We start from the raw sequence: 26,383 nt of genomic DNA, 5'->3' as shown, positions 1-26,383 counted from the left end.
TACTACAACTACTACTGTTTTCATTTGTTGTTGTTGTTGTGATTATTTATTTTATTTTATTTTAAGCCTTATTACTATCATCATCATCATCATAAATACTTATTTATTTTTATTTACTTATTTTAGTTAATTATATTAAGCATTATTATTACTAGCATCATCATGATCATCAATATTTATTTAATATATTTTTATTATTTATTATTTTAAGCCCTTATTTTGATTATTATTATTATTATTATTATTATTATTAAACCAGTGTTTTTTGTTGTTGTTATTACCAATGTATATTTATTTATTTACTTACTAACTACTACTGCTGTGTTTTATCTTTCCTCTTTTTTTGTTGGTTTATTGTTTATTTATTTATATTTTAAACATTATTATTATTATTATTATTATTATTACTATCATCATCATAAATATTTATTTATTTTATTTATATTAAGCCTTATTATTACTAACTATATCATCATCATCATCATCATCATCATCATCATCAATATTTATTTGATTTTTTAATTATTTATTTATATTTATTTATTTTAAGCCATTATTATTGAACCAGTGTATTTTTTTTATTACCAATGTATGTTTATTTATTTACTTACTATCTACTACTGCTGTTTATTATTATTATTATTATTATTATTATTATTATTATTATTATTTGTTTGGTGTTGATTGATTGATTTATTGATTGATTTATATTTTAAGCATCGTTATTATTATTATTATTATTATTATTATTATTATTATTATTATTATTATTGAATATATCAGCTCTATATAACAGTAGCAGCTTTGACATGTTCACAATGCATTTTGGTGGAATATAGACCAGTGACAGACTTGTTAAATGATCTGGAAATAAAAACACGTTGACTTCTAAAGGCACTTTTAGTGAAGTAGCTTTGGATAAAAGGATTTGCTGAATGACTTCTTACGAAAGAAACATCATCCATAATTTAAGACAATAAGGATTTGTCCTTTTTACTTTTGTTCTCTGGTTTCTGTCTCTTTGTGTCACTGCAGCAGGCCCATCTGCCCCTCACCACGTCGTCTTTTCACGCTGAGTCTAAGTGTGCTTCACTAGCCACCAAAATAGCTTTGCTTCATATGGTGTGAGGGTTTGAAACCCTCTGCTCATGTCCATGCTCATCTGCTGGCAACCTGGCTTACGTAACTCTCCCTCACGCTCCCAAGACAATAGGAAAGACAGAGCAAACAATGTAAGAAAACAAACGCCTGTCCTACTTTAAAAGAGCAGCGCCGCATTGTGAACGCAGCTCCCTCTCGTCCCCTCGTCTCTCCGGCCCTGTATCCCAATTTGCATATTCATCCTAAATAATTTGTGATATTTAGAATCAGCGCATCCCAGTTGAGAGGATGTTGAATGCAATATGCCAGGCAGGATGGTGCAGTTATTTCCAGTGGGTTCTTGAAATTTGCATCCATGGATGTTTTATAGACCGTTCCAATGCAAGTAAAAATGCATTTTAATAATACATTTTACGTTAACTCCTACAACTGTCACACCCCAGAACTGTTTTTGTTGTGTTTTCATCCCTCATGTGTTTATTGACCCTGTTTCTGTCTCTCTTTGATTAGTTAGTTCACCTGTGTCTTGTTAATAATCCTCATCTGTCTGTCCCTCATTAGCTACCCTATTTAAGTTGTAGTCTGTTCACTGTTTGGTTATCTGGTCTACTGCGTCCCTATGTGTGTCTCCTGCCTGTCTGTTGTGGATTTACCCTCTTGTGGATTTATTAAAAGACTGTTGATGTTCATATTCTTTGTGCGTTCATTCCACCATATCGTGACAACAACCATGACAGCGGTTTTATTTAAAGTAAAATAAAGTATTTTTTCATACTAATGTATTAAATATTGATTCCTTTTTTTTGCTGTATTTTAAAGCAATTAAAATTTAAATACACTTATTTTAAAGCATTTAAATATTAATACAGTACTTCAAAGTTAAAGTTTAAACAACGTTTAGCTGTCAATATGCAGTGCAATTAGTACGATTATTAAACAATTATGAAGTTTGTTTTTATTTTAAAACAATATGTGTGAGAAATGTATTACATATTGACAGCTGTTCTATTTTAATGCATTTCTGAGGTTAAATACAATTATGAAATATAATCTCATAAGTGCATTACATGTTGACAAATACTATAAAATAAAACAAAAATAAAATAGCTGAATGTAATACATTTGTGAGATCTAATAATTGTATTTAATAAAATGCATATCACATTCTGACATACTTTTAAAATAAAACATTTAATAATTTGGCACATTACACACTAATTGCACATCACATATTGACAGCTAATTTTAGTTTAATTGAAGTTATCCAATTGAAACACTTTAAAATAAAATACGTATTTGAAATACAATCTGACTCATGCATAACATATTGACATCTATTTTATTTAATTGTTGCATTTTATTTAAAAATGTTTTAGGGCATAACTAATCACACTTTTAAAAATTGTATATTATATTATTTTATATCTCTTAAGTGGCGTATACATGTCTAACCCTCTGCTATGAAAAAAAGCAGAGGGTTGATACATGCTTTGCCTGTCGGCAGACATACAGATGATATCAGGGGCCAGTAATGTTTGGAGCACCTGTAGCGGAGGGCCCTGTATTTACCGACACTGACGGCTCAGACTATGGAATGTTGTGTAAACACTGGAAAGAATCCGGGGGATCCCTTAAACCTGCCAACACCTCAGCTCTCAGCTTGTTTGAGCTTGAAAATATGAAAGGCAATGAATTTTTCAGTTGCTATTTTGCCCTTTAAAGAATCTAGAAACTTCTATTATTGTGGTTGGTTTTCACACTCACTAGATTTCCATAAGTGCAACATCAAGTTTTATTCAACGTGCACATGGAATACAGATTTTTTTTGTTGCTAAATCCTTTCAAAATGTATCTACATAGTTAAAACCCCCAAAAACCTGTTAACCAGCTGAAGACTTTAAAATGAAAAAAAAAATAGCAATTAAACAATTCTGAAATGCATTTTGTTTTAAAGTGTTTTAAAGTAAAATATAATTTTAAAAAAATTTACTTTTTTTTTTTTTATTTGTTTTATTTTAATTTAATATTTATTTTAAATGTTGGTGTTGATTTTTTTTTATTTATTTTTTTATATATATATATAAATAAAAAACAATGCCATAAAATAAATTAATAAAATAAAATACCAAAGTAAAAAAAAAAAATACAAAAATTAAATGAATAAAGTAAAATAAAATAAACAATAAAATAAAGCAGAAAAAAAAACAAATTTCTCAAATTTTATATTATATTGGGAACGATCATATAGAATGTCCCTATAGTGTAATAGCTCTCTGAACAAATAGTTTTGAACAATATTGTTAATTAGTGAGCTCCCAGAATGCACTTGAGCATGAGCAGTTTGTGTGATTTAGAGAATATAGCAAACTTGGTTAGTTTACCATTGCACACTTGTTTGGGGTGAAATGAAATGAACACTTAGTTTTCCTGAAAACAGGGATTTAGATTGACAGCATCCAGAGGAACGGTCCTGACAGTGTTTACCCATAGCTCCATTTCCGTACAAGCGCAAGCGCATGTTTTATGTTGTTTGGTTTTCTCATTTGACTCTAAAGTCCACGTTTGTTGACAGAACACTGACCCGCAGAGTATCCTGTTTTCAGCATTTTTCGCTGTCAGCCTTGACCTGAAACCATTCTGAGTCTTTCTCCACCCCGTTCAGCTTGTAAAACGGACAGCAAAAAATCCGCACATAAAAATGCCTTTTTTGAAATTGGCATTTACATTCTTCTCACAGTCTGTGCTTACAACATGCTTGTGCCAGCTAACTGTTAAAAAACCTTTGAATACAGCTGGATTTGTTGCCCTAAGAAGTAAGTGAACAGCCCTGTCTAGTCATAACCAATGAAATGAGAGATACAAACACATCTTTCAGAAAGTCAGTTCAAAGACTAATTCATGACCTCTGCTTCCCTCAGGGGTGTTTGTGCAATTCTTTGAGTGTGTGTGTGTGTGTAAATGCCGAATACCACAGAGCTTCACGCTGTGTTCAGGCCCTTAAAAGCGGGATAGCGCAGGCTGCTGTCGATGGCATCGCTGGGGAAATTAGCAGCTGATGTCGTGGGCTTATTCTGTCACAGACGTATTGGAGCTAATGGAACATATTGATCTGGCATGTCCGCTTTAATTAAATGTAAATGGGTGATGAGCTAGTGGTATCCATGACGGCTCGGATCACAGAGAGGGTGAATCCAGTGAAGAGTTTATGAATGCTGCTTTGTGCCTGTTTTATCTCGGAGCTCTCATACTGTACGTGTAAATGAGCTGGGCCACTGCCAGCGCTTCTAGGATATGTGTGGGTGGCTGTAATTATAATTGATATTATATAATTAAAGTTGTCTTGTGGACGGGAATGTCTTGCAACATGCTGTTGTCTCTTTCTCTCTCATTTTATAACGCCCAAGAGAGTAAAAATACTGGGCCAGACATATTCAATATATTTTTTCATTGTTGTGGCAGGCATTATAAAATTAATTTGCAAACTTAATGGGAAAAAATTGCATAATGTAATTTAATATAAACGTAATATAATTTTTTACAACAAAAGTTTGGATTTATATTATATTATTATTTTATTTTTATTTTTTTGAAAAGCCTACATTTATTTGGAAAATACAATACATTTTGTGAAATAAAACAAACTATTTAAACTATTTGTTTATATATTTTAATGGAATTTATTCCTTTTTTTTTTTTTTTTACTTTTTTTTTTTTTTTTTTTTTTTAGCAGTCATTACTCCAGTCTTCTGTGTCACATGATCCTTCAGAAATCATTACATGCTCTATCATTATTATTATTATTATTATTATTAATAATGTATTATTGATTATTTATTTATTGATTTTATTACTATTATCAATGTTGAAAGCAGTTGTTGTTGCTTGATAGTTTTGTGGAAACCATGATAGATAAAAGTATTAAAATTAAAACTAATAATACTAATAATATGCAATTATATTTAATCAATAATAATAATAATAATAATTAGGTGCATTTGTGTATAATTAAATATTGACTTGATATAGTCTATTGTCTTTTAATGTTTATTGGCAAAAATATTTGAGTAATTTTAACAATATTGACAAGTTTTTCCAACTAAAGCAGAATATTTTGTAAAAACCTGTTTAAAAAAATAATAAAAAATCAGCTCCAGACTTCAGCTGTGAAAAGCGTGATAAAGGAAGTGTGATGGCAGCTGATTACTTTGATATGAAAGTGAGAATGAGATCTTATTCACACCGATCACCCAAGAGATGTCCCCAAAAAATTATGATTTACCAGAATCGTTCATTTAAGCAAATGCTCTTAATCATATTATCACGAACTGCTTTGACCCAACAATATTCAAAAGTATTAATGCCTCCAAACTGGGAATGTACCTTTTACGTTATAGATAATCTGATGGTTTGTGCTCTTGGCAGAAATGTATTAATTGACCACTCAAAACAAACTTTGGTTGGCACAAGCCATGTTTATCCTTATACAGTCTAAGTCTTATTTTATTTTACCTGTCATAGTTTTGTTGATGGTTTTTGTGGATGAGGCAATGTCACGCAACCTCAGCATGCTAAGATCTGCCTACTGAAAATATATATAAAGTAGTATTATTCTTTATTCTTGTCAACACAAATGAGAAAAAAAAAGGCTGAAATAATTTAAATGACAAAAGTAATGATGAAATCTACATATGCAAATAATTTAATTTCAAAAATATTTTTTTTTTGTTGCAGAACATGCCCAGTCTGAAAGTTTCAAACGGGCAAAATAGACCTGTTCAAATATACATGAGCGAAACGCTTTACAGTCTCAATTATGTACTAGTTCAGAGAGAACCGAGGAAAAACACATTTCTGAATTTCAATTAGCAAACTGTCTCTGCATGAGGCTGTCAATGCTGATCTGCCAAACAACTGCATTCAAAGACCAAACATCTTCCATACACAAGGGGAGGCTAAACGTGTAAATGAGTTTGAAACTCATTCGTTGTAGTGTACATGTGGTTCAGACTGCTATAAATGCTATTCTTTTTATATTCCTCAATGACACAAGTCACAGTCAAAGTTTCCACAAAAATCTTAAGCAGCACAAATGATTTTTGCATTATTGATAAGAAATGTTTCAAATCAGCATATTAGAATGATTTCTGAAGGATCATGTGATACCGAAGACTGCTGAAAATTCAGCTTTTCATCTCAGGAATAAATTATATAATATATATATTTATTAAAATAGAAAATAATATTATATAATATAAATCAGAATATAATATAAAATGGCTCCCTACAGTTTTAAGCATAAGCTGAGGTAGATTTTTATCACTAAGAAAATTAGCAACTTTAGTAAACCACCATTTATTTAATAATAATAATTTTAAAGTTTAGTTTTCTCCCCTGCTGTAACGAAATCATACCGAACAGTGTTGTTAAAACTGAGGTACGTACCGAACTGTCATATTTTACACACACACACACACACACACACACACACACACACACACACACACACACACACACACACACACACACACACACACACACACACACACACACACACACACACATATATATATATATATATATATATATATATATATATATATATATATATATATATGTATGTATATGTATGTAGACATCCCTGGACTGGCTTGAATGTTCACATTTTGTCGTAGTATATTCCTGAATCTTGTGAAGGTCTTTTTCTTTGGTGTGTAAGTAGCAGCCAGTGGCTGTTATTTGAGCCCAGTCCTCAGGGCTAGCAGGTGGCCTGAAAGGCAAAATGAGTGGCAGGAGAGACTGGGCTTAACATTCTTGCCTGGCAGAGGATTTACCTTCCATTAACCCAGGGTGTTCCGTCTCCTATCGCCTGTGCCCTTGTCTGTCTGTCTTTGGGGGCCTCCTCACCCCCTCCCACAATCCACTGGGCTGTCAGCCACAGTACCAGATTAGAAGCTTGAAAGGAAATCGCAGAGTCTTGTCATGATCTCCTATCTTAGAGGACAAAATTATCAAGATATTGGATGTGTTGGTTATTTCATGTATGTTCCACTGCCACAGTAAATGGTCAGTTTTAGATAAATTCAAATTGAAATATTCACACTGCTACATCTCATTCCAAACCGACCAGTAAACACTCTTGCTGCAGTGCACCAATGTATCCGTCAGATGTGCTAATAGCTTCTCACAGGCTTAAGAGTAAACATGAACTCAATAAAAACTTTGCAAAGAGGTGCCTCAAGGAATCATTATGAAATGCCAGCCTCCGCTTCCAGATGACTGCACGATATCTCGGACTTGGTGCCCTCTATTTTAGGGAATAAAGCGGATGTTTAAAAAACAGCCACATAAATCTGCGCCCCTGGCATTGCCATTGGCATAGCCGTCCTATAAAAGAGGCTCAATGCATGCTTACAAATAATCAAATTTGATTTTTTTTTTTTTTCTTCACACAGCTTCATTTTGATCAGAACAAATTACATTACTAAGGAGATTAATTTTTAATAGAATGGATATTTTGGTTTACGTCAAAACTAAAAAAAAAAAGGAAAAATCAGTTTTAAACTTACTGGTTACATATTTTTTCAGCAAGTGTGCTTGCTAATACCATAAAATTGTTGATCAACATCCAGTCTCCGTGATTTTCCTTTCATCTGTTCCTATGTCCTTAAGAAACTAAAATATTATTTCAATATCGAATAAAATTCCTCCATGCAACAACAAATCTAACACATAAATTCTATCTGTAGGAGCAGGAAACCTCATGCAATGGAAAAAAAAAATCTAATTTAAGAGGCATATTTTAAAAATGAATGCGGATTTAGCTTGAGCATTATAAGATTTGGCTAATACGGTTACGTCAAAAAACCTTGGATGCTTTGTGGAGGAGTTTTCAGAGAGGAATCCACACTTTTTTTAAACCTCCAGGGTGCTTATGAAACCAGTCTGCAAGCATCAAAAAATCATTTATTCAAACCCTTCAACTGACTGAATGAGCAACAAACACGTCTACCGGTATTAGGCACCAGGAATTCAGTTCACAAGGACACCTGTGGGATCTGCTGCATAATCCCAGAAAGTCCCCATCAAATGGAAATGTTTAGCAGTGAGTCATTTACTACAGAAGATAAACTCCCCCCAAAACACAATTCAAATTCATATCCCTTTTCAAGAGCTTTAAGACTGTAAGTGAGCAAGAAAAGCAACCTTCAACAATAATGGTGGTTCTGAAAAAATGTTCTGGGTTCAATACTAATTAAGCTCAACCAATTAGGGATAAAAAAATGACTTGTCCCTCCTTTTCTTCAAAGGTTTAGTTCACCCAAAAATGAAAATTCTGTCACTAAAAACTCACCATCATGTCGTTCCAAACCCGTAAGACCTTCGTTTATCTTTGGAACACAAATGAAGACATTTTTGATGAAATTTGTGAGCTTTTTGACCCTGCAACTGCCACGTTCAAGACCCAGAAAGGTATTAAAGACATTGTTAAAATAGTCCACGTGACATTATTGGTTCAACTATAATTTTATGACGCTACGAGAAAAGAAATTAATTCAACAATTTCTTCTCTTCGTATATTCACAAGAATTCCAACGCAGAACCTAGGATGCGCTGCACATGCGTCGCGGTACTGTTGTGAACATATGTTGAAGACCGACAGGGAAGAGAAGAAATTGTTGAATAAAGTAATTATTTTTGTTTTCTTTGCAAACAAAGTATTCTCGTAGCTTCTTAAAATTATAGTTGAACCAATAATGTCATGTGGACTACTTTAGCAATGTCCTCACTACCTTTCTGAGTCAGAAAGCTCTCGGATTTCATCAAAAATAGCTTAATTTGTATTCAGAAGATGAACGAAGGTCTTATGAGTCTTGTGGGAAAAATTTGCTAAGCCTTTAAAAACAGGCAAAAATGGATGTTGCAGTTAGGCATTTAAAATGGGGACCAGGTGAATAGACGCAAGCAGAAATATGTGAGCATATTTTATCAAAGCACATCTAGTTTTTGTTATTACAACGTGTATTTAAACTATAAAGTGGTTTAAATTTGTTTTTTTTTTAGGGCTTTGTAAAATTCAACGAAGTTATTTACACTACACTAAAATCATGTTAACATGCATATTTACGTTTTGTGACTATACTATGGAACCCAGATTTGTTTTGCTTTTTTTTTTTTTTTTTTTTTTTTTTTTTAAAAGCTGCAGTCCGTAGGTTTTTCCTCTTTGTCGCCATCTCTGTTTGAAACCTGGAATTGCAGCTCTATGAGGAATTATCTTCCGTGCGTGGGGTAGTGATCCGGTGTTCCGGCACGGATCCAGCGTGGATGAATCTAATGTTTTGAGGATGTATGCGTGTCAGTCACCGCACCGGTGTGGATACTGTACTCAGGAATCACAGATTCTAGCCTACGTCTTGGAATATATGACCCAAATAAGAATTTTCACCATATATTACCATCTGAACAAGTAAGTAACAAGTCTGGCATGCTTGTTCTAACCAATTTAGGAAAAATTAATTACAATAAATCGCGCTACCAATTGTAATTAAATCTAATGATCGGTTAGCTCATATCACATCAAATCGTGCAAATTATTATTACTGTTATGCTTTATTCTCAAATTATTAATGTTAACAACATCAGCATTGCGTGACAATGAGAATAGTGTGTATTAGCATGTAGATTTCAATTTCTGTACAGCCTAATCTAATTGTCATGCCTTTTGAATTTCATATTAAGAATTATTTTTCGAACTGGTTTTCTTTAAAGTACAAATCTTGTGTAATCCCAGGCTATCTGTAATCAGAAGCACATTTAAAACTGGAATATAAATTAATTTCATTCACATGTGCTTCATAAACGCAATCCTTTCTGGATTACAATCCACCATCAAAATAAGTTTAATTATTCTAGCTGCTGTGAGAAAAGGCTATAAACGATCAGCCATCTGCAGGATCCTCATATATGATAGCCTACTGGCCAGTACAACTTCTTTGTTTACGGACGTGACATAATGACGCAGTGCCATGCTCAAATTTCCCACGAAAACCTACCCGTACCACTCAAATTAGAAAACATTATTATAAGATAACCGTTGTGAATCAGGCTAAAGTAAGGTGATAGTTTTGAACACTGGCTGGTTATGTACTTGCTCAAATATTGATCTCGGATAATTTTTAACCAAAAAAAGTTACGGACTGCAGCTTTAACAGAAAGAGGAACTAGTTGAAATTCATCAACAAAGGCTGTCGACAGAGCTCAATTTGTATTAAACCCAGAATATTCCTTTAAAGATTATCCACCATTCAATTACAAAGGAAATTGGTAACCAACATCAACACCATTATCATCCATCATGTACTCATCATGTGCAATTTTATCTTTTACTGCTTTGTTTCATCACAAACACATAAATTAAATGCATTTATCAAATGTTTAAACCATCAATAAATCTTAAAACGAGAGGAAGTCCTTGATAATACATTGTGCTGTAGAATCTATACAAGTTCCAGGTTAAAATCCATTTCACAGATACTTAAATAGAAGTACCACAGGCATTTTACATCCTGCTCGAGTAAACTTGCACTTTCCCATGGGGATGTTCTGCATTTCTGTAGATGTTTCAGATGTTTTGTTTTAAACGCAAAGGCATTTTGGAAGCAACACGAACATGAACATGCTGTACAGCCAATCAAAGTGAAGAAGAAAGTTTCACGAAGTGAAATCACGCTTTAGTTGTCATTTATCATAGTTCACTGGAATGTGCTTGACCTCGATGGATTGCAAAAGAGTTTCCAAAGAGTAGGTATTGGCGTAAGAGTGTATTGTGTCATTGTGCCTCTGATTTGGCAATGAACAAGCATGGCGTGAGTTAGCGTTGTGCTGTAGGGAGAAGGCCTTCGTGGCCTCTCTTCTGGAGATTTTTCAGCTCTTCTCTGTGGCTCCTCTCAGCAGTGGATAGATGGTTTGTTTTCGAGAGTGGCCGTGACCGACCGCAGCCACACCACACCCACCCAGCAGAGGTGCTTCAGGCCAGCCAATGACAATCCAGCCCTGCTTTCGTCCATTCAGTGTGGCTAGAAGACCAGGGCACCTGCAATGAGAGACGACACAGTATAACACCATATTTTCTCAGAGCTCAAAGCCAAACGTTGTAATTTGAACCCAGCCAACGCACTCCAACTTCATGCAAATGTAAGAGGCCATTTAAATTGGCTGGGAGAAATGTCAGGGGAAAAAGAATAGCACGTTTCTGGTGCCTCTCTACCTTACTATCTACTATTACCATATTGGGCTTAGTCAATTATTTGAGGAAAAAAGTTTGAGGAATGGAAACTAAAGCATAGTTTGATTCACAAAAAATGCATGTGTGAAGAATGTATTCACTAATTTTTCTCAGTGGTTCTTTTTAGTAAAGTAAACTGACTCTTTAGAGGACTCCTATGAACTGGGTCTTGTATAGGGACATAAGCTATTATAACTGAAATAAAATTTAAATGAATCAATCAGACTGGAATAAAATCAAGATCTTGTGAATCAGAATCGAATCTGTATCGATGCCCAGCCATATGTATTAGCTGCTGTGTTGCAATGGGAACAAATGTGTGATTGTTCTGAATGCACCAAAAACTGTTTAAAATCAAACAGAGAAAATGAGACCGATTATAAAACCAGAACTGACTTGGACGAAGTAGCGGAATCAATTGCGAGCATCTTTGAACCTCGTCTGTTGTTGTGTCCGTGGAGAGCTGGGATTTGTAATCTCAAAGCATTTAAAATGAGCCTTCCCCCTAACGCCCTCTCAACATCCCTATGCTTACAGAAGATTTAAAATCAATCGCTTACATCAGCTACACATCCCACCAGTGCAGCTTGCCTCTAATTCAATTCTCATCACCTCCACCGCATTGTAATTTAATGCTAATGCCTCCACCTTAAAGGGCGTAAGTGTGTTAAGCCACAAAAATGAAATCATTTCAGCGACAAGGCCATTGACATATCCATCAAAACTGACGGCCGGCTTTTTATAAACCAAAAACTAAGTAAATATTTTGCAGATCCCAGCCGTGGGTTTCACCTTAAATGCGTCCATCTGCTTTATGATTCATTAAGTGTGAGATTCTGATCTGGCAGAATAGCTGCCACATGCACTTGAAGGGAACGCAGAAATAACAATGGTTTTAAAATACTTTTCAAATATAGAGGATAAAACTGTCTGCTGAATTTCATAGAAATTATGTCCTTATGATGTGTTGGCTTAGGTGAAAAGCTCAAGGTAAATCCCTGAATGTGAATAAATGAGTAGCGAGAAAGTATTGTACGTTAAGATACATCAAAAGTCTAAACCATTCTTGATTTAAAAAAAAAAAAAAAAAAAAAATCTAATTAACAACCCAGTTGGTATTCAATTTACTCTTTATTTCCTCTCTCTCTCTCTCTCTCTCTCTCTCAAAAAAGTCTATTTGCTGATCAAACCTATAGATCAAATGGGAATTGCCAAATTACCATGCTATATGTAACTTAATTAAAATGTGTTGGTATGTATGTATGTATGTATGTATGTACACATTTAAAAATGTGTAAATAAGATATCTATAAAAATGCACACTTTATATTTACACATACATGCACTCACACACCACAGCTCTATTCTTCAGCACAAGGGAAACCACAAACCCACCAACATAACTAAACAAAAGCCTTTCCCTTTACTCATAAATGCATAAATAACAATTTATTTCAACATTTACTCTCCCAATCCACTCCCATGCAAAGCATGCTGGGAACTAGAGCAATGCACAGTTTGTTGCCAGCAAAAATAATTTATGTAGGCCCAACACAAAAGGATCAAGTTAACTTCTATTCAACAAACTTAAGTGGATTGATTGAAAATGAAATTAAGTTAGTGGCAATATGTTCAATGAGTGTGTTGCTTTTTTAATTAAGTAATTAGAACAAGCATCAAGACCCAAGCCAATTTTAGTCTGATTAATTTGTATAAATGCTGGGCAAAGCCAAGCTACAATCGCATTATCTAGGTTTGTTAGTCCAGACGACTTCTTTTGGATTAAAGCATTTACTTTACTTTTTTTTTTTAAAAAGAGAAATTATTACTTCAGTCCAACTGAAACGCAAATGTACGCGTTTACTAGGGAAATGCTAATGTTTGGACAAGTCAAGTCACCTTTATTTATATAGCGCTTTTAACAATACAGATTGTGTCAAAGCACTTAACAATATCAAATTGGAGGAGTGTCAGTAATGTATAATAATAAGATTAAACACTCAATTTTCAGTTAAAGGCATTTCATCATTGAATTCAGAGATGTCATTGTCTAACTCAGTTTAGTTTAAAATTTAAATTTAGAGCTGTTAAACTGGTCAAAGGAGGTTTCAAAAAGTACTGAATAAAAGTGTGCCGTTAATTGTGGCCAATGTGTATTAGAGAAAAATATTTATTTCATAATGATATTTCCTCCCATTTTGAATTCTTATTCTCCAATGAAAGGTTAGATTTGTGTTTTTTTTTTTTTTTTTTTAAATAAAAGATCAAAAGGATTAACAATGCAGATTAATTTTCACAGCCGCCTTTGGTCATATTTACATACCAAGACTTTTACAGTTAAATGGTTCAACATTTCCTCAGAACTGGCAGATAGTCAACGTCAATAACACACTTCTGTGTAGATCTGTTAAACATGTTGCTAAGACTATAGGCTTATGCTTATCAAAACCAGACTTGATGGAGGGGTTAAAGTAGACATGGCATAACTAATGCGGTGATTCTAAAAGATAAATTTAAGGACTGATTACAGTGAGCGGTGCCATTCCAGGAAACAGAGAGCCGCTGCCATAACTGTGTGCACTTGAATGTGCAAATCCACAGCTAGTTTAAACAGGGCACATCGACCAGGCAAAGCTTATCCAGCCTTTACCCAACTGTGTCAATGCTTGGCGGATCAGAGAGAATGAGGCGCATGGGAAATCCGGGCTTTTGCTACCTGTATCGGCCTGTTTCCACCAGTTGGGAAAACTGTGGACACTGCCAAAACATCATGTTTCCTGCTTTAGTAACATGCATGCCACAAAGAGAGCTCAGATTAAAACAGCCCAATCCGATTTATGGGCTCTGCAACAGCAAAACAATTAGCCGGTTTAGTTTTTCTAAAGGCCCCTCCTTTACGGGTTTGAGACGGGAGGTTGTGGTGTTTGGCAAAGGGTCGGGACCGTTCCAACTGGCAAATTACCTGGATTAGTTGAACACAATGCTGTCCAATGAAACTGCACTGTTGGCAGAAAAAGCAGTAACTAAGTCTTACTGAGGACATATGGCATGCGCTAAAGCAAAAAGTCAAAAGGGATGTCATTACAGGTCAATGCCTGGATATTCCCTATTATATTTACCTGAAGCTTCTGGTTGTAATTAAAGCCCTGGAAAGTCATCAGGTTTGAAGCTACTTTTAAAAAGCATTACCCAGAACATACTTTGGAAACAACTATAGTGTTGTTTGGGCAATTTCTGACTGTTTATCCAGTGGTCACTCGAAGGAAAACTTGAAACTGTGCTATCACTTTCCTTCTGAAATTACACATGCAAACGCTAGCTGATTCCATCAAACAGGGCTTAGGGAGATTCCCAAACAGAAGTGGTTTGAGAAGTCCAATGTCAAGATGTTGTGCAGAGAAAGGCCTTTGTTTAGGTGAAGTGCTAGGGTGGGATAGTAACTCAAACGAAATGGCCTGAAAGCTTACTAATTATGTTCACGTTACAGTGGATTTTGTCTGTCCTAGTATATACTGCCCTCGAAAGTTTGGAAACATCCTAGAAAAGTGGGGTTTTGGACAATATTGTCATGAATCCTTTTTAATTTGTGATAATTTTGCACTGATAAAGAGAGAGAGAGAGAGAGAGAGAGAGAGAGAATCCCACAGTGTGAGCCAGGCTTAATCTAGAGCAATAACGTGATGCAAATATTCGCTTTGCTTTTAGTGTGCATACACCATAAAAAACAAAACAAAAAAACAACAACATTTACTTAGATAATAATGTGTATTTCATAAACTATTTAGAAAAAGGTGTATATAAATGTTTTATCAAATGTTTGACAGTGCGTGGTTTAAATGATGGGGGGGGGGGCGGAAAAAAGAACCATTTTGGGGAAAAACATGAGATACAAGCTTTACATATGCTCTATCGTTCCTTTATTTTCTTTTTTTTAAGGGCATTAAGCTAAGTCGCTAAATAATTTATAACTATACCGTGAAACGAGAGGTTTTCAACAAGGCTGTCTGATTATGACTAATATAGTCAAATTTAGACTCTGGGATTCGATTATCCAGCGGTCTAAAATGATACACAGCTTTCTGAAATTCAGGTACTCCTCTGCTTCTCCCTGGCTGCTGCAGATTTTAAAATATTTATAAGCTGAAAGTGGAATCCCAACCCTGTACAGTCCTTTAAATGATTTATGAAGCTTATTCTTCTCTGTTTTGTTTCTCATAATAACACACGTCATTCCACCATGGAGACCAACAGGCATTTTAAGTGTGAGACCACCGAGCTGCTCACCTCTATTAATTCTTCATATCTTCACTCAATAAGAGTTCAAAACATAGCAGCCTTTGCTTTTATCGCCCACTTCTTAAGTTACTTTATTATTGTGGAGAAGTCTGCCAGGCCGAACATGGTAAAGAGACAAATATCTAGGAGGACCATATAACACTTGAAGAAATTGAGATCTATCTTTGCTCAAGTGTGCTCAGCTCTGCTGTAATATTTGAGCCAATCTCGTGAGCCGTAAATAATCACTCAAGTTGCATAATAACATCTCAAATGAGACTGTCGAATGTCAACATGAAAAATGGGTCTTGAGCCCCAAGCGGTGACATTAAAGGCAGCAAATAGAAAAATGTCAGCTTAAATATAAATTTAAGTACTCTCCAAAAAATGTCTACTGTAATATGAAATATTCACATTTTAAATGTTGCTATTTTGCCAGAAGACAAAAATATTTTTGAATGCTAGTCAATGGAAAAATACTTTGCAGCCAAGTCTACCAGCAGAGTCTAGCGGGGCCATGCTAACCAGCTAAGCTTTAACCCTTTGGTTGGAACCTGGTTAACTACGTTTATGTGCTTCCTGTGGCCTGCCAACATCCTTCAGCAGGCCTGCCAGGGCGTCCTCCAGACATTCTGATTTTGTACCCCCTGGGGCTAATTTTAAAACCCAGTTTTTGCTGGGCCACCTGCTTCACTGTGAAATGAAGCGCTTGTGGTGTGAACAAAGTCGCTGGCTGATGAAGAGTGTTAATGATTACTCACAGAAGTAATCATTTTCTAATCACCAGGGGATGCAATGAGATGGCTCTGGTCCCTCCCCAGGCAGTCTAATTTAAATGACACAAGTGAGAGATGTTCAGCTGACTGTTATGACGCATGCTTAGAGGCCATTGATTGTAATTCCTCAGCATTACGTTTGAGAAGCAACTACCTTTGCTGTATAATACACATCCGATATGCACACTTATCATCATTCAACTCTGACTTCATGCAGACAAGGGGCTAGCTAGCTTCTGAGAAATGGAGTTTATGCATATGTTGTTAGTCTGTAATGAACTATTAGCCCTGGTCTTCATAAGTGCTGACAAGACAAGATATTATGATAGCAGAAATTATGATGAGTCTAGGATGCCTATAGAAGTAGTTATTATAACAAAGCTTAATGCATTTCATAAAGTCAATAAGCATTAATTTTTTACAGTTCAATGCAAATGATAGGTTTACATATACTCTTGCTTTCGTTTGATAGTAACATAGCATGCCAAGGAGCTTATAATGGAAATGATGGGAGTTTTCTTGTTTCTTCGAGAGTGAAATAATTATCATTTATTAAACACTTAAAAGCAGACATAAAAAATTAATAGTAAAATACTGTTTAATGATGCACTGAAATTTTAGCCTATTAGTCTCAAATTAGTCTTTGTTTGGAATAACTAAAATTCTGTTTAGTATATTTATAGAGCGCCTCCATTACAGTTTTTGTACAGTAAATCTATAACTTTAAAAACTACAATTTGGCTGATAACACATCTGTACCTTGTCAAGAATGCACAACAGATGGCAATGCATTTTCCATTTCTAAAACAAAGGTGGTAGGTTCTTTAATTAACTAACTTTTTTGCCTACACACATGAAATTGTTCCTCTAGTGAAATAGGTCTTTACTAATGCACCAACAGCCAAAGAGACTGATTGCTTCTGGGCATGGGGACTTCAATGCACAATTGGGAAAAGCAAATTCTGCAAATGTACAATTGCATTCCAATTGTGAATCTGTTTCGGTTCACATTGTCCTCTGGCCATTGAAAATATTCAGCAAGACATAACATAAAACGCAACTTTCAGTTGAAACTTTTCAGTGGTCAGAATTTCAAGAGCTTTATATGGTACATTTGATGGGGGGGGGAGGGAAACACTGTGCCATCTGTTCCAGCAACAATAAGCACCCTCTCCCTAAATCTCTCCACATTGAGTCCCTCATTGCAGTCTGTAATTACAGAGATTAAGGGACTTTGTGCTCTCACTCTACCTAATAGCCAATTGACAGTAAAAGCTTTGTAATGTAGATTACAAATCAATATTTCAATGGTTCACTAGTGCTGACGCACCATTCTGATCCTAAGCAAGAACTCATGCGACGTTTAAGCCTCAACCTTTAACCCTCTTGAAGTTGCCCTTTAATAACAGCCACTGCTCTATAATACTGCTAGACATCTAGATGGTTTAACATGCCAATTTTCTCTTTGCTCAACCACTCTCAAAACCCTCAATAAGATGGGAGCACTCAGCTGCTTTCAAAGAAGGCTGCCAAGCCGAGTTTAGCATTTTGGCATGCAGTTATCTTGACAGAAATCACTGTTTATGTGTCAATGTCGACAGCCTGCTGACTTCAGTTACTCCTCTGCTTAGAATTATGATTTAAGCAGTTTTCAAAGGAAGCACCTACAATACAAAATGATTTGGTTGTGTGTGTGTATAGATCCGATAAGGTAATACAGATACTTCCACCTTCAGAAAGAATAATAAATTCAGTATACAGTCTTTAAACTCACTGAAGTACATCAAAAATGAGAGAAAAGCCAAAACCTTACCCAGATCAGATCCACATTCAATCGGAGGCATCTAGGCAGGAAGATGTTTCCAGGTACTAACAAATGCAGTTGGAATCAGTGAATAAGGCACGGTAGTGATACTGTTCCAGCTATCCGACGTTGGATCATAGCAATCCAGGGTTTTACACCGCTGTGTACCGAAGTATCCGCCGACTACGTAGAGTTTATTACCAGAGGCCACAGCGTGGCAGCTCATTCTTTTAGAAGTCATGTCACCAACACGCGTCCATTGATTGGTCTCACAATCAAATCGGTAAGCCGATGCTGCGGTGAACTCTGTATCACCACCCATTATGAATATCTGACTGCCAAGGACAGCGGCGGCGGTGTATCTCCAGGGTTGCGGGCATTCGGCAGCTATAGTCCAACGGTTCTCAACAGGGTCATAGCATTGGACCTTTGAAGCCTTGTCTCGGTGTATGGTTGTTCCTCCAAACACAAAGAGTTTTAGCTTGGCGCTGACCACTGCTGCATTGCTGACACCATCCCTAAGTGGTGCCATCATTGTCCATTTGTTGGTTAGGGGGTCATACCGCTCCACCTGTTTAAGAGATACTGATGGGGAGGCTGGGAAGACACCTGCTATAGCAGTGTGACCCCCAACAACATAAAGGCAGTTTTCAAGTTCAGCCGAACCATGTCCAAAACGTGCAATTAGCATAGGGGCACCTTTCGACCATTCTTCATGTACCGTGTCATATATCCAAACATCCTTTGACACTCCATTTTCCGACCCCCTTCCTCCTGTCACGTACACTTTGCAGCCAATGGCACATGCACTGAACTCCTTCCTGGGACTGGGAAGATCTGATTTAGGGATGATCTCTTTTGCTTTGTGATCCACTTGGTAGATCTTATCACACATAAATGTCTGACCCCCAAGAATGAGCAGCGTGTGCCCAGCTTTGCGAGGCCTAGCGCATGGGCTGGTGACAACGCTGTCATTCTGCAGAATCTTTTTCTTGCACTGCATGGCCTCATCGACAATCTGTCGGCTCCTCTTATCTGACATCACAAGTTCCTCACATGCCACAGCCTCAATGAGGCATTCCGAGGGTAGCAGTGCAAGGCGTAGTCCTCGCAGTAGTTCAGGAAGGTAGTCTCTGCGGCTGTCTAGGTCATACCGAACCCAGCGCATGACTGCATTGAACACAACTTGTTCATCTTCAACCTCCAGCTCATCGCTAAGGATGAGATCCAAAAGCTTGTCTTTCGAGAGCCCGCAGAAGTCTTCAGTGTCTCGAAGAGTCTCAAAGTGGATGAGGCACATCCTCCACGACAGCTCATAAAGGCGCTTGCACTGATGGGCGTCGGAGAGCAGCATCATCCCTAAGCAGTTTGACGCATGCAAATTCTTCTCTAAAAATTCTGATGCTGCATCGCGGATGTCATGAAACTGCAGCATATCTCCAGCCTCAAGAAGTGACTCTGCATTCTCCTCGTTGATGATGACACGTGAGGAGTAAGCAAAGTCCAACAGCAGCTCCAGAACTTCTGGGTGAACACTGTCTCGAAAGTTAACCTCATTGTCAAGGCTCTCACGGAGGCCACCGCTAAACATGGCTTCAAAGTAGCGACTGCAAGCAGCAAGCACAGCTCTGTGACAGGGAAACGAGCGGTCGCCTGCCCATAGTGTCACATCTGTGAACATGCACTGTTTGCGCAGAGTATTGAGGTGGGTGAGCACACTGTCCGGATGCGACGGCTTGTGGAAGAGCGAAATGTTCATGGAGCCCGTGCTCGTCCTGGACTTACGGTTTTCATGGACACTGACTGACATCTTTTCCAGCACGTCCAAATTTTCACTGGTTCCAATACCCCGAACTAGGAAAATACAAAAGCAGAACAAAGGAGGTTAGCGAGTGCTCTATAAAAAGGTATTTTCAGTATTGGGGATGACTCACTGCTGTACATGTTTATGTTTGGCAATAAAATCATCACTGAGAGAGTGGTTATGTACGGTGCTGTATCAACAAAATTTAGAGCCAACTAGTGCCAGAGTTTATTTTTATTTATTTATTTTTTTTCCAGCTGCAGACAACATAAGTGGTCTTGGTCATAATTGGTCTTGGACTTTGGTCATAATTGGTCTTGGATGATTAGCATTTACTTAAATGTGGTTGTAGTGTTTGTGTTGAAATGGCTGATAAATATTTTTTTTTCTTATAAAGAAAAATGTGTATAATGTCCAGAGACTGAAAATGTATTGCCAGAATGACATTTTCACATTCTTCATAAGAAAACTTTGCTTGACATTTGCTAGATATTCACAGCTCCTTCAGTAATCTTACTTCAACAGTTGAGTTCACTGTACTTTGTTCAGAGGATTTTAGAACTGTAATCCTTATTTACACTGTTAAGCCAACACAAAGTACACAATTAATCAACTCAGTCTCTAATTGTCACATTTTATGCTGACAGATTGTGAGAAATTTTTGATTCCTAAATAAATCAGTAATCCTTTGTTTTTGGCAAAACCTTGAGATAACTATGCAAGAAATCATGCAAGAAATGTCAAGAAAACCAACATCCAATCTACATCTACACTAACAAATGGTAGTTTTACTGGATTAAATGTGAGACATTTCTGATTAATAAAATTGCAAGAATTAAAATGAGAGCATCTATAATAAACTGAACCTAATTATTCATATTCTGTTTAGGATCCTATTGATCTTGTGTAGAGCACAGTTTTTCAAGTAATACAATGTCTTCAAAATTAACTTTAATATTTTCCTGTTTCTCTTACTTATATCAGTATATTTACTTAAGTATATAAGCATTGTTACCAATCACTGACATGTTCACTCAACACATAACTGGGGTGATGACAACTAGTCCAAACTGTAATACACTGCGTGCAATGCAGCAAAACTGGAAAGCTCCTATCAACAAAGTGCAGATTGTGTAAATTAGACAGGTTTGTTTATTAACATTCTTGAGTTATAATGCAATCAACAGCATGAAAAACAAAATGTTTTTTCACATTTTAAGAGTGCCAATGAGAACGTGGCAGTTTAGGCACTTGATTTACGGTACAAAAACGCAATTGGAAAAGCAAAGAAAATGGAATGCAGTTATGTAATAGTTTCAATGTAAATTATATTTCTTAAAATGAATAAAGATCACAATACTGAAGGGAAATAATTGACAGTTACTGCATTACTTTTGTTTCATGCAGCCCTACAACTAAGACAAAAAAACTAAAATTTCAACATTTCATTTGTTGGGTTTAAAGGCTGTTGCAGGTACAAATGTACAAAGCACAGGTTATATGGCTTGATATTAATGAACTGTCAGGATTTTCCTGATTGGTCAGGCTTGCAGCACATGATTTGGTGAAATCCAGACAGTTTTGCTCGTTCTATCTGATATTTGAAAACTAAGGTATCAAGAGCAAAGGTTCAATGTTATCAGTGGCTCATTGTGTTAGTGAATGTGCTTACATGTAAACTGGATTCTTTAACTGAAACAATTTGAGGTTATTGTGACGAGGGGTGCAGGCATGCACAAATATCGGCGGGGTCTTTATGGATCACACTCTCGGGATGACATGAATCACAATGCCTGAGGTTGACCACAAAGGATGCAAGGTCACCGCTATCTGTGCAGAAAGTTATGCAGGGGGATAATGGCAGCTGGGAGGTTGGTATTGGAGGGGTTGGATGCAGGGCTGTTGATGGGTGAACAAGAGAAAAGGGAGCAAGCAGGTGTCTAAAACCACTTACAGCGACAAAAACTGCTGACCCACGCACAGGCACTGACAGTGAGGAACTGAGGGGGGTTCTGCATTGGTCCCAAAAATCGTCCCCTCAACAGGCCAGGCCGACAGATTCCTTTATGGGGCCAGGGAACAGAAAATGCAAGAGACATATTTTTTCCACATACAGTATTATAAGAAAACTTAAGAGGGTCTCCGGTCATTTCTTGCAAGATACGGTTTTGTGACAATTTCTTAAATGTTGTACAATTCCAACAACAGTGGATTTATACAGGTTTGTGGTTGAATGAAAAGGAGAGAGCTGAAAGCTCACAGCTTGATGAAACTGCCTTGGCGTTCCTGCATGGTTCATCCCATCACCCATGGTAACCATCACTCAACAACAGCATGAGCCATGCCAAAGTTGCTGAATCATTCAGTGCGAACAAACTAACTACCTATCCATGCGGATATTCTCACCAGCATGAATGACACCTTTTAATTGCAACGCCACTGAGAGGCTGAGGAACAAAGGTCTTTATTTCTTTGAATGTTCTTCCTGTGTAAACATCTAAACTCCTCTGACTAAATAGCATTTCCAGGTTCTTTTCACTGAAGATGTTGGTATTCCAGAGCTGTATTTCAGCTAGGCTATAGCAATGTAGGGAGGGAGGTGCATTTTGTGTGTTTGTGGAAAGTCAAAAGCTGGCAACCTCGCTGATTTGAAAAAGCTCAATGAATCCCCGGCCTGCATGAAGTCCATTATCAGGACTAAGTACTTCTATCAGCACTCGGGCTAAAACATTTTACACAAGTACGTGGATGCAGACATTTCTCGCTGCGCAAGCTCGATTTCATGCACCACTGCTTTCCGAAATATCGTAATACACACTCCATTCTCAGTGAGCTGCCATTTGTGGTGCTATAACAAATAAAGCAAAAAGGCAAAAATTGTCTCTTTAGGGGTACAACTTGTCAATGAGGCAGTCCCCCAAATGGACAACTTTTTATTAGTGCTGTCAAACAATCGCATCCAAAATAAAAGTTGTGTACATAACGTGTGTACTGTGTATACGTATTATGTACAGGTCCTTCTCAAAAAAGATTCAAAATTTAGATTCATTACAACACAACTGAAGTAGTTCAAGCCTTTTATAGTTTTAATATTGATGATTTTGGCATACAGCTCATGAAAACCCAAAATTCCTATCTCAAAAAATTAGCATATTTCATCCGACCAATAAAAGAAAAGTGTTTTTAATACAAAAAAAAAAGTCAACCTTCAAATAATTATGTTCAGTTATGCACTCAATACTTGGTCGGGAATCCTTTTGCAGAAATGACTGCTTCAATGTGGCGTGGCATGGAGGCAATCAGCCTGTGGCACTGCTGAGGTGTTATGGAGGCCCAGGATGCTTCGATAGCGGCCTTAAGCTCATCCAGAGTGTTGGGTCTTGCGTCTCTCAACTTTCTCTTCACAATATCCCACAGATTCTCTATGGGGTTCAGGTCAGGAGAGTTGGCAGGCCAATTGAGCACAGTAATACCATGGTCATTAAACCATTTACCAGAGGTTTTGGCACTGTGAGCAGGTGCCAGGTCGTGCTGAAAAATGAAATCATCTCCATAAAGCTTTTCAGCAGATGGAAGCATGAAGTGCTCCAAAATCTCCTGATAGCTAGCTGCATTGACCCTGCCCTTGATAAAACACAGTGGACCAACACCAGCATCACTGACTGTGGGTACTTGACACTGGACTTCAGGCATTTTGGCATTTCTCTCTCCCCAGTCTTCCTCCAGACTCTGGCACCGTGATTTCCGAATGACATGCAAAATTTGCTTTCATCCGAAAAAAGTGCTTTGGACCACTGAGCAACAGTCCAGTGCTGCTTCTCTGTAGCCCAGGTCAGGCGCTTCTGCCGCTGTTTCTGGTTCAAAAGTGGCTTGACCTGGGGAATGCGGCACCTGTAGCCCATTTCCTGCACACGCCTGTACACGGTGGCTCTGGATGTTTCTACTCCAGACTCAGTCCACTGCTTCCGCAGGTCCCCCAAGGTCTGGAATCGGTCCTTCTCCACAATCTTCCTCAGGGTCCGGTCACCTCTTCTCGTTGTGCTGCGTTTTCTGCCACACTTTTTCCTTCCCACAGACTTCCCACTGAGGTGCCTTGATACAGCACTCTGGGAACAGCCTATTCGTTCAGAAATTTCTTTCTGTGTCTTACCCTCTTGCTTGAGGGTGTCAATGATGGCCTTCTGGACAGCAGTCAGGTCGGCAGTCTAACCCATGATTGCGGTTTTGAGTAATGAACCAGGCTGGGAGTTTTTAAAAGCCTCAGGAATCTTTTGCAGGTGTTTAGAGTTAATTAGTTGATTCAGATGATTAGGTTAATAGCTTGTTTAGAGAACCTTTTCATGATATGCTATTTTTTTGAGATAGGAATTTTGGGTTTTCATGAGCTGTATGCCAAAATCATCAATATTAAAACAATAAAAGGCTTGAACTACTTCAGTTGTGTTGTAATGAATCTAAAATATATGAAAGTCTAATGTTTATCAGTACATTACAGAAAATAATGAACTTTATCACAATATGCTGTGATATGCATATTGTGTTTTTCAACACTGCAAGAATGCCCAGAACTGCACATCTGGACATCTCCCTCATTTGACACCCATTTCAGGACATGGAGACACTAAAAAAAAGAGCTGATGAGTTGAATCGGGTGTTAAACATCCATAATTTTATGTGAACAAAACGGTAGTCTAACGTACCAGGTGAGTAATTAAGCCAAATATAATTGTAATGTTAGGGTCATGAAACCTTTGCAAAAGTAAGCAGCAGGCAATATGCGGTTAGACAGGCGTTTGTTTACTTGAACTGTGACCAATGCAGAAATAACTGGAATGAACTTCAAATACTGCCGTTGTACATGGACCCTGAGGCCATAGATGAAACATTCAGACGCAATGTCCTGACTTTTATATCATATAAACACAATTTTAATTGTACAAATGTTCTCTAGGAGCAGGTGTTCTGTGGTTCGGGCGGGGAAAAAAGCAACAAATACACAATTTTCTGTCCGTCGTTCCCTCAGTTAACCCCTCGCCTCAATACACTATGAAAATTGGTTGTACGTTAACAAGTATAGCCAATACGGAATTAAAAAACATTAGCATAAGATTGTCAAGTTCGTAGTAAACGGCGACTATACTCTGCGCCACGAGACTTCAGAACCGCGCACCAACTAAAGCTACAGTTAGCCAGCTCGCTAGTGCGATAAACAATATAAAGAGACACCCGATTAAATTGATAACTTACACTGAGGTAAAATGTAGCTGTAAGATAAAAAGTAACCACAGCAACATCTCATAAATGACAGATTTAGCTGCGCTAGTGTTTATGGCGACCGCTCACTGTGAATGAGAGGAGCTAATGCTGTTAGCGGAGAGTCGTAACTCAGTGTATTGACATGCAGAAGAAAGCCTAACAAACTCCAGGCGATTAAAGACACTGCTCTTCCTGTAAGCGATCATTATTTTCCGATTTACACTAATTTATCTTTCTTGAAGAAACAAGAGGTAGTCACCAATCCCTATCCAGCTCACATCTAATCCTGACTGAGTGTATTGGCTACTCCAGCTCTGCCAAAAACAGGAAGAACAGTGCAGATGTTGATTGGGGTGCTATTCATCTAAAACTCTTTTTTTTTTCCCTCTAATACAAGACTATTTTTTAGAAAGACATGGCATACTTACAGTGTTCTAGGCGCTAGTGAGAAATCCTGACGTTGTGCAGTTTCGGAATTAGGGAAGGATTCATAGTTTTGTTCACCTCTTGTCCGGTTGGCTGTGTTACTTTGTTCACATTCCAGTCCTCACTGATGAAAAACTGTGGAGTCTCCCGAGGTATATCCAAAAGCAGAGGTACGGGTTGATTGACGTGCCGTTGACCAATCACGCACTGAGAATTTATGCAAATATAAATTGTAGCCAATAGGAACGTTCCAACCTGAAAGTCTGCGCTGTTTTCTGTACAAAGCAACCAATAGCGGAACAGTGGGAGGAGCGTCGCGGAAGGCGACGAAAGCGCATCATAACGATTAGCAGGGAACTTTTATGACTTTTTGTGCACATATACGCTTTTTAAAGTTGCTGCAAAGACAGATGTTCACCCAGATTAGCAGTATTTTGGCAAATATGTAATTGCATTGGATTAATAGTCATTTTTTAATAGAATTAAAAAAGACCGCATATTATTCTTATTATTGAATTAGCGCACCGTTTTTTGTTCATAATGGGTTAGTGCCATCTATAGTTCTATCCTTTTCCATGTATTTTTATTTTATGTTTGTGAATGTAACAATTGTAAATTGAGGATGTTTTAAATGCAATGCTTTTAGCGCCATCTAGTGG

The 26,383-nt window shown here is 37.1% G+C and overlaps 1 protein-coding gene across 2 annotated transcripts; it reads right to left on the bottom strand.

The window, feature by feature from the left end:
- Positions 1-8,048: 8,048 nt before the first annotated feature.
- Positions 8,049-25,850, bottom strand: LOC306868429 (kelch-like protein 25). Of its 2 annotated transcripts, XM_079414586.1 has the most exons (4): positions 25,727-25,850; positions 21,997-22,104; positions 18,248-20,092; positions 9,293-11,191 (listed from the first exon to the last, which is right to left on the bottom strand). In XM_079414586.1, exons 2-3 carry the CDS (start codon positions 22,058-22,060, stop codon positions 18,279-18,281), a joined length of 1,878 nt encoding a protein of 625 aa, XP_079270712.1. In that variant the 5' UTR covers positions 22,061-22,104; positions 25,727-25,850; the 3' UTR covers positions 9,293-11,191; positions 18,248-18,278. The 2 variants fall into 2 exon arrangements, with proteins under 2 accessions (XP_079270713.1, XP_079270712.1); XM_079414587.1 differs by lacking the exon at positions 21,997-22,104 and having other exon boundaries at positions 8,049-11,191.
- Positions 25,851-26,383: the final 533 nt, after the last annotated feature.

The sequence above is a fragment of the Barbus barbus genome (genome assembly GCF_936440315.1).
Source record: "Barbus barbus genome assembly, chromosome: 50".
NCBI lineage: Eukaryota > Metazoa > Chordata > Actinopteri > Cypriniformes > Cyprinidae > Barbus > Barbus barbus.
Note: the sequence above shows the minus strand (reverse complement) of the source record. Positions and strands in the feature narration are given on the sequence as shown.

What these genes read in the sequence shown, in the direction of transcription:
- LOC306868429 (XM_079414586.1), bottom strand. Translation starts at nt 22,060, where the DNA reads ATGCAGAACCCCCCTCAGTTCCTCACTGTCAGTGCCTGTGCGTGGGTC. An exon ending in GGTCAGCAGTTTTTGTCGCT is followed by an intron (nt 20,093 to 21,996) that starts GTAAGTGGTTTT and finishes GTATTTTCCTAG; the next exon opens with TTCGGGGTATTGGAACCAGT.